At 40.3% G+C, this 12,004-nt stretch overlaps 1 protein-coding gene across 2 annotated transcripts in view; it reads right to left on the bottom strand.

Annotated features, from left to right (window-relative positions):
• plxdc2b (plexin domain containing 2b) overlaps positions 1–12,004 on the bottom strand; it is a 120,790-nt gene that overhangs the window by 21,152 nt on the left and 87,634 nt on the right. For both annotated transcript variants that reach the window (XM_088072328.1, XM_088072329.1), the window contains exons 7-9: positions 10,848–10,947; positions 1,914–2,009; positions 1,676–1,757 (exon numbers count right to left, since the gene is read on the bottom strand). In XM_088072328.1, the coding sequence (XP_087928454.1) occupies positions 1,676–1,757; positions 1,914–2,009; positions 10,848–10,947 (278 nt within the window). The remainder of the gene's footprint in view (positions 1–1,675; positions 1,758–1,913; positions 2,010–10,847; positions 10,948–12,004) is intronic.

The following is a 12,004-nucleotide window of genomic DNA, read 5'->3' as shown; positions in this document are numbered from 1 at the left end:
AGACACAACAGACCGATTCAGTGCAGAAGTTAACATGAGAGAGGCGCTGCGCTCTCACCTTCCCGGCACTTCACTGTGAGAGAAGTTCATAAGGGTTGTTCTCTTAAAATGTCAGCGCCTTTCATTAACCCCCGAGCCAACAAGTTCGCCACTGTTTTTAATTAATGCGTGTTTAAAGCATGTTTTCAGAGGAAGCGGTTGATGCACACAAAGGGCAAAGAACAGCTCAACAGTCAGATATTAATGCAGTTAGAGAGCCAATTAAAATGCAGCTTAATGAGATCACTGCTACAGGCGTACAGTATCTCTCCACAGTGTCCATAAATTGCTGAGTGGAAAAACACTTCTTCATGTTGCTGCTCTGTAAATTAGTTTGTCTCTGTCAAAAGCGGGCGGATTTAAGATGCAGAGCAGAGGGAAGTCGAATTCAATGCAAGTCCTAAATAACAAATCTCGACGGACAGAGCATAAGTGCTGCACATTTCTCCAGTCAACCACGTTACTCACAGAATAAATGATGAGTCCAAAATAAAATGGTGGGAGATTAATATTTCATGCATGAGGCATTCAAAATGCATACAAAAGAGACGGTGGATGCCCCGAGTCTGACTGAGCAACCTCCAAAAACACATTTTCAAATTCAGGCTACACATTTATCAGGACAGTAAACATCCACTGACTTGTGCCTTGAAACTTTCCTCACATTGAGTCTGTGGATATCTCTCCATAATTTATTTTTCCTTTCTCTCTCTCTAACTTTTTCTATCCAGCAAAACAAAAAAAACCCACCGCAGCTCACATTTCAGCTGTCAGGAAATTCTGGGGGGGAACGCTAACACTTCTTTAGCAGCTCAAATATTTACTTTGGTTTGAAGTGCAGGGAGACGGGAAGGATAAGATGAAAAGCGGAGCAGAGGTTGACAGAACAGGTGTGAGTTGAATGAATGTTAAAAATGAGCTGCTGTCTCGTCTAAATGGTAGAGCTGCATTCACTGAATATGATTCTACTGCAATGATAGCTGAGATATTTCAGAAAGCTTTATGGAGTTTCACACCATTCAAATGTCTCATTCAAAATGTTTCAACAAGAAATGTGTGAACTTTGGCGACTACAGATAGGTGCAGATTCACAGTACAGTAACTTTAGCCTTAACCAAATGTTATTCTAATATCAAGTGTTGATCAGGAACATTTCTATTTCGGTGCACATCCTGGTGTCAGCTCACTGTGGCTGGCCGGGTTACCCTAACCCTAATGAGACGAGATGGCACTCGGCTTGTGGTGCTCAAAGTGCCAAAAAACAAACAGACAAACCCACAGCAAACAGACAAACAGCAATGTCTCTTTACAGAAATCATGACCTGGTTACTCAAGATACTCAACAGACCTTGTTGTGAGCAGTTTCATGTAGGAACTATCTTCTTTCTATTGAAACTACACCTGCCAACCATATCATTATGCAGACTTAAGTGTGTGTCTATTTATAGCTTCTTGCAGTTTACATAAATGTTTGGACAGTTTGACAACAAGCATTTTGTCATGTCATGTCAAATTTTGACATTTCATGGACAAAATGATTCACTTATTTGAAAAAAATAATCTGTAGTTTTGTTAATTATGACAATAATTAGTCGCAGCCCTTGTTGAGAGAGTAAAAGTCAGAGTTTGAGAGTACCTGTTGAGTCGATGGCACCAGCTGCAGTTGAAGTTGATCTGTGAGGAGATGCACGTGCTACAGCTGGTGAACTGGAGACAGGCTGGAGAGCAGAAAGGGCAAAACGGGTCAAATCTCAACTTTGCGATCAATAGCTGAATTAACATACAACCAAGGAAAAATGACAAGGAATCCATCAAATAATGTCCAGAAATCAGCCCTGACTGAGAAAAAAGCTGTTACTATAAAGTCCTCTTACTGGGTAGAGGCAGCATTTCCACAGCTGTAGAGTTAGTGATCCTCGTCTTCGTCAGCTCCACGCGGTGGTATTCGTAGATTGTCCTCCGCCTCACGTCTACATAACGGAGAAAGAGGAGACAGTAAGAACAAGAACAAACCATCACAAATCTCCCACCCAGAGATAAAAAAACTGGGACAAGTGGTCCCTGAAGAAAGAGGAAAGACAGCAGGAGGTAGAATCAGGTCACATGGGATGCTACCACAGCACTTTAATTCTTCCCTCTCTTTGTGCCCAAACATCAGCCCATGATCTGGCAACGGACGGTAGCAATTTCCCCTGGGAGTTGATATCAATCAGACCCCGTTGAAAGGCTGCCTTCCCAGTCATCTGTAACAGCAAGTCATCAGCCGGGGAAAGATGGAGCGATTGATAGGATACATCATTGACTCTCATTGCATTCTGGCCCTTATAGCACAGGCGGGCCAGTGTAAAATGGGCTGCTGGCTTTTGCTGGCCATGCATCTTCATTCCCATCAGTGGAAATGAAAAGAAAGGAGGATGAAATAAAGCCTTTGCTGAAGTCAAAAAGGCTCTTATCCTGCCGAGCATCTAAACAGATCTGATAATAAGTCCTTGATGCCGTTAATATAGTGGTTAATCTAAATCCTAATTGGATTGTTATGTGAGTTTCTCTGCAGGCATTCCAGGAATGAAACGGTAAATCTGTAGGATAAATCACTGAGATGCACTGCGACTTGCATCGTGGCATTACTCAATACATGACATTTTCTATAGCACTTATATTTGCTTGACCAATGAGCTACAAAATTGAAATTCAATACACCAGACTGTGGCTGTGTAACATACACAGCAGGCAGTGACTTGCAAGTCTTATTCATTATGGAGTATTGTCACATGCTGAAACAGTTTTAAATAATCGAATATGAGATTTTAGAATGCTCCCTTAATAAGATAAGATCGATACCACTCTCAGGTCTGTCCAGAAAATATGAAGCAACAGCCAGGAGGAAGTTAGCTTAGCATAAAGACTTGAAACAGGGGGAAACGGTTAGCCTGTCTCTGTCCAAAAATAAATCTGCTTACAAGCAACTCTAAAGCTTACTAATTAATGTTGCATCTCATTTGTTTAGTCCAAACAAAAAAGAATGCAAATAAAAATGCTGTGGCTTTACAGCGCTAAGCTAACTGTCTCCTGACCTGCTTCATACATAAAGCTGTGGTTGATAACTTTTACAAAAATAACCTTTTGTCATATTTGCTGAGATTGTTACTACACATTAGTATTTGAGACATATAGTATGTGAGAAGAATGATCAAATACGAATCAAGATTTTGTTACTGCATTGCCTATCTCTGGCCTCAAATGTTTACAGACACATATTTTAGTGTACTGTTTAGCTGAATTTTTTTTAAAAATCCAGCTGCAATGTTGAAAACAGTCAAACCAAAACGAAACACCACCCACCAGTTGAAACAAATGTTCTCATTTTAGTAACACGTGAGTGACTGCAGGCGAGTAACAGAGTGTGCCTGATGTGACAGAAACAGAGCTTGCAAATAAATACCGCAAAATATGTTATTGGTACATTTTCCATTTTCTTATGTGCTATGCCTACAAACGTGCGCTGCTCGGCTGCAAACCACGTCCTGGGCAAGCTCTGTATAAGTCTTACTTTAAGTCACGAGTGATTGATATAATCGTTTTGTCTGACCAGGATGACTGTGTATCGTGTGTAAGATGAATTATCCTGGGATTACACTGATTTTGGTTGAGACCCACACAAGAGCACGCTCAGACTTGCTGACAGCATTTCTGCTGATTCCTTGCAAGTTCTAAACAGAGAGTACCAACTTCTGCCCTCTTACAGGCGATGCACAGTCCCTCCATTTAAACACAACAGGCAGAAAAATTTGTTTACACGCCCGTCTACCCTGTTGCTAAACCAAAATCAGTGTTCTGCTAATCAAGATCTGAATCTAAGGATACTATAAAATGCGTAACATGGTCAAGACTGTTTGGTGCGTCCTTATGTGTATGTGCTGTTTTTTTAATTAACTGCATGTGTTATTTGTGTGTGAACAGCTGTCTGAGGGCGCACAATTAATTTCACCGTTGACTGAAAAAAACTGATAAAGTATACGGATCATATGAAATCGTATCGTATATCTCTCGACTTACTGCCCAAAAGCATCTCTCCTGTGGGGCAGGTTATATTTTTCACCGCCAATATCATACAATTTAACTTGGTTAAACATGGCAACAACCGGGGCGCCCATTAGGTCACCTGATAAAGCGACTGCCCATGTACAGAGGCTGTGTCCTTGCTGCAGCGGCAGCGGATTCGACTACAGCCTGCGGCTTTTAGCTGCAAGTCGTCCCCTCTCTTTCCCCCTTTCACGCTCAATCTGTCCTATCTAATGCAAGCAAACAAGCCCAAAAATGTTTTAAAAAACAACAACAACAAAAAAAACATGGCAACAATCATTGTGTCGTCCAAACATACTTCTTAGCTGTTGGTTGATGCTGCGACTTTTACGGTCAAAGTTGAACTCAATCAGATGCAAAGATGATAATTTGCTTTGCAGCCAGAAGCAAATACTTTATTCACCTCTGTACTCACACTGAATGAAAGTGAGTGGGAGATGAATATTCTCCAGTGCTAATTTCGTTCACGTGTCACCGCTGTGGATTCTAGAAAATGTTACTGCACTGTGCAGAGGAGGAAAATGATTTCTTCAATGATTATCTGTCTCATGTACTGTGTGGATATACTGTAGTCATAGTTCCAGCAAAAGTTGTAAGATGTAGCTTTATATGTAACATTGACAATGATCTTTTTATAATACCACTGCATCTAAAAGCAAAAAATCAGTTTACATTGTTTAATGAGAGCAAATAAGAGTATCTCCTAAAATGTTACACCACTCCTTCAACACTATTCAAGGTTACTTTCTTTGCTTGGTTGAATGAACTGCTGGCTTCAGTGTTGTTCTTCTCATGTGATCGGATGTTGTTTCCCTGCAGACCTGCTTGGTCTGATTACACACAAGACAGCTGATCAAAGCAGCAAATGTGAGCCAGTTCGGTCTAACCTGAGAATAAAACCGCCCTTCCTTTCCCCTCCTCTCCTCCCCTGGTGCCTGACTTCCTCTTGCCTCTGGCAGAGGGATTATCAGGTGCCTAATGACACGGTGGGGGCCAGAGGAAGGTCAGTTCCCCAGCCTGCGGCTGCTGATGTGTGGGCAGACTGTGCAGCCTCGCTGGCCTCTGGTTTGTAGTTGGGAGGAAGCCGAAAATCAGATCAATTATAGCCTGGTCTCAGCCACAACATAAACAACGACTAATGAGGATTTAGCTACCTTCCACTGATGCTATCAAACAGCTGCACTCTTGAGCTATAAAATATAATGAAAAATGCCTGTGTTTACATCCCCGCTTTGATTAAATCACAATACTAGGCAGCCTCTTATTGCTTACTCATCCATACAAAAGAACTGCATGGAAATCAATGGAAATGAAATGTGAAGATGCAGAGTCAAAGACTGATGAAATGGCACGCTGGCACTGTCGGCTCATCAGGAAGCACTCTGGCTGTTTGTACTGTTACACAAAATATCACAATGTGTTCAATCGACCTCTTTAACCTCACGATTAAACTCTTGGCTTGTCGATATCACTGACATTAAATCACAATTTCTCCTTAAGCAGAGATCAGCAGTGAGAAACCTAAAAGTAAAAACACAGAATGACAACCGTATAGAATTAATCACTCAAATTTTGGCATCCTCCCGCCGGGAATTAAGATTATTAATCCAGATACAGGAATGAAGATATAAAAGGGGCGGGGGTGGTTTTGGCTTCATTTGAAGAACTCACTGTGACTGATTATGCAATATGCAGCACAGATAAAGTACATTAAAGCCTGGGTCTTCACATGTAGCTGACCTGTTAATTACACATTCTGGCCACAGGACACCCACAAATTTTCTCTCATCTCTTTCTTTTACTGGACGTCTTGCGCTGCCTGGAGGCAGTGTAAAATCTTTTATTTGAGCCACTTATCCAGGGCGAAGCTACAGTGGGTTAAAAATGTCACACTGGTTTCCATGGTTGCCATGCTGTAATTGGCTGCAGAGACACTTAACGGAGTTGAAACACTTCCTCGTGGTAAAGCCTGCAGCGGTCATGGCTCTCCTGTCAGTTTTATCTCTGGATAGGTTAAGGCTTAATGTTTTTAGGACATGGAAAACTTAGCAGAAGTCATTTATTAATCTGACTGTCTTGACAAATGATGAAAAAATATGTCAAAATGTTTTTCTTTCAGAAAGATGACCCTAAAGTTAAATTGGAGGCAGTTTAAAAGCTCACAGGGTCTGGTGTTGCAAACTAGAATCCGCTATAAATACTAAATCCCGTTTCGCACATGCACTGGAACCGTTAACTTATCAAGACATCACCCAGAGAAGGTGTGTGTGAGAATGCAAATATCCAAATCAGTTGGACTGGACATTTGACAGATTTTACCCTGCTAGCGTTCTGGTGCAGAGTCTGCATAATGTCTGACTGCGTCCACGTGTGAACAGAGCAGGTAACTTTCCGGAGAATTCACAGCGAGCAATAGGGGGCACTAATGCCATTTCTACCATTTGACTGGGTGAAACCAGAAAAATATAAACATCCAAGGGTGAAAAAGACGAGTCATTAACACAAACACTCCAATGAAAATGTCTAACTGGAGAGACAACAAAATTAAGGAACTTCTGTCGGTAAGGCAATCACAAGACAAAGGAATGGTTTGTTTATGATCAAATTACAAGCAGCTTGGTTTACAAGACACTGCTATTTCTGTGGCATACTTTTTGCGTCCTGCCCTCTGCACACTCTATCCACCTGCAACCTTCGCCTCAGCCAAATGGAGTATTTCCAGAAGGAGAGAGCGTGGCTGACACAGACAATCTCCTGTTGTCTCCAAATTTAAAATTCGTATGAGAAAACAGCTTATGATACTTGCATCTGATAACTGTTTTCAGTTGTCTATGCTTACTATATCTGTCCCTATCAAATAAAACATAATAACTTTCAGATTATGGTGTTATTTCTCTCCAAGAACTGTGATTTCAGCAGCATCTTTTCCAGCCGACATTTCTACTTCATATGTAGAGTACAAGAAGAAATGGTGACTCAAGGTCACACTGTAGCTATCAAACCAAGAGGGACTGAATACCTGGGGACGAATGCTACCATGGCGTTCTACATCTCTATAAAACTGCTGATTCTTGCTTTTTTTAAAGGTTACTCCCATCATTGGTTCCATCAATCTCCTATTAAAGGGCCATTTTCCCTATATTTGCATCAATATATGGACTAAGAACATTTGATCTTAGATATTGCATTCTCTGCTGTCTCCATAGACACACGCTTCAAGCCCTTTGGACAGACAGGTGCATGATGCAAATCCCGCCCTTTTGCTTCAGACATGGACATGAACCTGTGTACTTTGAAAATATCACCTGCTTGTTGCACAGCAAGAAAGCAAAGCTTTGTTAGTTTCTGTTACACAAGTTTGATTTTGTTTGTCATGACTGATCGCAGATCGCAAATGACTATTCATCAAAAACACATGTTGAAGCAGTGTGCATGACGCTGTAGTGAGACAGATACTACAGTTTCTGTGACTTCCCAAAACCCGAGAGCAAAAATGTAAGGAATTGATTTAACAGTCTTTGTCTGCTCTAACATAAGCAACCCCACAGTACAGCAACCCCAGCCAACGATAACCAAGTTAGCTACCAAACAAAGCAGTTAGTCCTCCTCCCCAACAGGAATTTGTCTTGTAAGGTTAAAAGTTAAAATAAAGTGGTTGAAATTTGAACATTTATGCGAGCTAAGCAGCCAAACTAGGTTATGTTGGACTAAAATAAGTCTTCTGTTACATTTTCTTTCTGTTGTCCTCTAGATCTCCAACTGGTGAGCATGACTTTTTCCCATAAGACTTGTTATCTTAAGTCTTGTCTTTTAGCAAGATATTGTAAATGTAGCCATCAAGTGCATGTTTAGGACCCCATTCTCTCATTTTTCATCCAGCTCTTGGAGCTCACATTAGCTGGCTGTGCATCATAAAATGACATAAAGAAAGCTTGCACTCCTCTGAGACGTCGCTCATGTTCAACACAACACCTAAGTCTCAATCTGCTCCCATTCAAGATTTCATCACTCCATAAGCAAACAGCTGCACACGCTGGTTTCATCATGCTATGTCAGAGGCATCAAAGGCAGCTGGGTTTATGAAGTCTACAAGGACTGCGTGAACAGGTTCAATAGACAAATCAGTCAGTGCCAACATATTGTAGAAAGAGATTTTTTTGTTAGAAAAGGCTTCAGATGAGGCAGAAAACAAAGTCCATATCAGAAACTCCCACCACTCAAAGGAGCTGTTGTTTTGGAGAGCTGTTTTACTAACTATTCATTCTCACGACATATTTCGCTCTAATCGCCTCACTATACAACATAAAGAAGCAAAGTGAAGGACAAAATAAAGCCCTTCTCATGTACTGGGTTTAAAGTTACAAGTTATTAACTTTGAAATAAATGCTATCCAAGTTTCACACAAGTAATCAAAACAGAGTTTAAATTACTGAATAAATCAAAACTGACAACTCATTATTGTGGCAGGCTTTGAATCAGAGCCCATGGCAGGGAGAGAGAGAGAGAGACTGACTGTGTATAAAAATGTTTGAAGTATCTCCCCTTTGCTCGCATTTGCTTTAAATTTAATGGGTCTAAATTGCAGTAAGTCAAAAGCGAATGGGAGAGGCAGATCTGGAGCTGTGCCCACAGCTATGCCCACTGAGAGAGGTGGAACAGTGTCAGAGAAGAGGTGGTGACAGTTGGGGCTAAAGCAAAACAGACCAGGCTGAACTCAGAGCTATGAGGCAAAGCTTAAAAGGGTAAATAAAAAAGTGGTGAAACAATGTAGTCAGTCAGCTACGTGACCCTTTGCTAAGCCTCGGCCCCTATTAGTTACTGTTAAACACTGTGAAAGCATCTAAAAAATACTTGATGACCACATACATGATATCATGCTAGAGGATAAAGCTTCATGTCCCAATTAGCATTGATGAGCCATGTACAGTAAGGACATGAGAAGCAGCTTTGTCCTTATAGGGTAGAGCTAGCAAGCCATAAAAATTAAAATGGTAATTGTTTCAACCTGTTTGGATGCTTGCTACAAAACTAGAGTTACTGCCTTGTGGTTTTAGGCCTCTGCAAACCACTCAAGTTGCACTTAGAGTTTACATCTAATGTCCGTGAAAACATGGGTGCTTCACACACATCTCTCTGAATTCTTGAGTTATGGTCAAAAACATGCTTTGTTAGGTTTTGTTAGGTCAAGGTGAGGTTAGCTCAAGGTGACCTTGACCATCAAAACTGAATCAGTTCGTTCTTGAGTCCAAGAGGACATTTGTGCAAACTTTGAGGAAATTCCCTCCAGGACTTCTCGAGGGTTATCACAGTCATGAGAATGAGACGGATGCAAGGTCACAGTGACCTTGACTTTTTGAACTTTTGACCTCGGTTGGAAATAGCACCAGCCATCACACAAATGCTGTGTGATGGCCTGTGAAAAAAACAAAAAAACTCAAAACAAACAGTGGTAGTCTATTCAGTGGCTGGTGGATTTTGGTATGTCATCCACAGTGGCAGGTGAACAAAAAAATATAATTTCCAACCCTACCTTTAACCACCAAATTCGAATCAGTTCCTACTTTTCTTAAAGTGGATGTTTGTGCCAAATTTGAAAAAAATAATCCCTCATATCAAGGTGTTCTGGACATTTGACATTCACAAGAATGGGATGGACCGACAACCCAAAAACATAATGCCTCAGGCCACAACTGTTAGGTTTGTGTGTTATTGTTTGTATTTTCACTTTTACAAGACAGAAAGCTTTGAGGATGAGGAATAGCAAACTGATATGACAAATTCAATGTTACCTTGGACAACAAATTTGACTGGAGTTTCTTCAGATCACATAAACGTTTGGCACTTACATTAGCAATTAACACATCAATTTCTGCCAATTTGCTCCTGTGTTTTTGGTATTTAAAAGGCTACAAAAAGACACAAGCCTCCAAACTATTAAACAGAATATCTTTCTTACTACAGTCACATAAATACAGCTTTGGCATGATGAACAATTCAAAGTTTGACAGGCTTTCTGTGCCGAGTTTTGGTTGCTGTAATTGTACCTTGGCTGCACAAGGAAAGGGTTTATCCAACAGTCAGTTGCATGGTTTAATCTAGAACCTTCTCCCACTGCACAAAAAAGCCACTAACACCCACTAACATCTGGCTTTTGTATTTAATATGAAAGGTTACAATCTGCATTCACTACCAGAACAAATGACTCTGCAGTATTTATTGGGTATTTAATGGCCCCAGCTCCGATCAGTTTCGATTGGCAGTGGGGTGGATGCACTAATCTAAACCCCTTGCTGGTGCAATGCAATTACAGGCCACCAAAAAACACCATCCGTCTTCACCCAACACTATTTGAACATTGTTCAAAATTTAGTCTGCACCATGTTTGACAGAGAGACTGAATAAAAAAGAGATGGAAGTGACCATGATGGAGCCTCTATGCTGCTTTTTACTGTTTACTGACCTGTTTTTCGGCTCGTCTGTAACATCAAACATGACACAAAAACTACTAAATTACTTTCATCATCGATGAATCTGTCGATTCTTTTATGGATTAACTGATTACTTGTTTGGTCTAAAAAAATGTCAGAAAATGTTTAAAAAAGTCAATCACTGTTTCCAAAAGCCCAAGACAACGTCCTAAAATGTTTTGCTTTGTTCACAACCACAAATGTTTTTCTTTAAGCAAGTAAGCAAATATAAGCTAGAAATTTGTATTGGAGACTCACTGGGTATCTGTTGGATCTTGTGGACCACCACAAAGGCATCAGACAGGCCCACCTTCACCGGATGATTGACAGAGCTGATCTGTGACACCTCTATGGGGATCTGAAATAGAAGACAGGAAAATCAATTTACCAGAACCACGACAATCTGTCTGGGACAGACTGGAAAATAGAAGCAGGTCACGACAGTCAGACAGAGCCGACAAGTCAACCAGTTCATTATGATCTCCTACAGGATTCTGTTGAGGCATTATGCACCTTCAATAAACTTGTGGCTATTTTTGGTGCATAGAATATTTCTTAACATTTCAGACACAGAGACGACTAAAATGAACTTTATGAGGACTGACTTGTATCAGAGAAAACAGACCAAAACGAGGGTCAAGTAAATTTTAATCTTATATGTCGATTTTACACAACACTGCAAAAGGAGTTAAACTAGACAAACTTAGTTGGTGAGTGGTAAATTCTTAGTGAGATGGAGCTGCAACTCAAAAGCATAAAAATAAAACTTTTAATCATCAAAGATCACGTAAAACTTAGATTACATGTAATAGTCAGGTTGTTCTTCTCAGACCATTAACAGCAGCATAATGAAACACCTATTAGAAAAAAACTCCAGCAGCTCCTTTAATATGTGAAAATAACAAATTACAAAAGAGGCCTGAGTCATACAAGAAGCAGCCCTGCTGTTATAACCATCGCAATAATGATCCCATTGCAATTATGATAGATCATTATGTAGTTATTGAGGTTTCACACTCCTGCAGCCGTCTCTGTTGCATAATGTTCTTCATTACCACCTCTTTGTCTCCGTTCAACTAAGTTGTTTATCTGGGAATTTTTAAATTTGGAGTTTACAGACACCACAGGGACATCTAATATAAAAACCTATAACATATTTAAAATGACGTTGCAGGTAAAGCAAGCAAACACAAACAGTATGAAGATTCAAATTGGTATTTTCTTAATTGGCGGCAATCGTTAAACATATTACTTTGTTGGTCATGTTGGTCTCTCTCTTCTGTATAATGACCAGAATGTAAACACATGAACATGGGGCAAGTTTTAGGACATTTTAAAGGTCCACTGCATAGGATTTAGGGTAATATACTGGCAGAAATAGATTATGATTTAATAAGAATGTTTCTTTTAGTGTA

Source organism: Plectropomus leopardus, chromosome 21 (genome assembly GCF_026936395.1).
Source record: "Plectropomus leopardus strain MGB_pleo_1.0 chromosome 21, ASM2693639v1, whole genome shotgun sequence".
Classification (NCBI taxonomy): Eukaryota; Metazoa; Chordata; class Actinopteri; order Perciformes; family Serranidae; genus Plectropomus; species Plectropomus leopardus.
The sequence above is the reverse complement of the archived record's forward strand: the minus strand, read 5'-3'. Positions and strand labels throughout refer to the sequence as shown.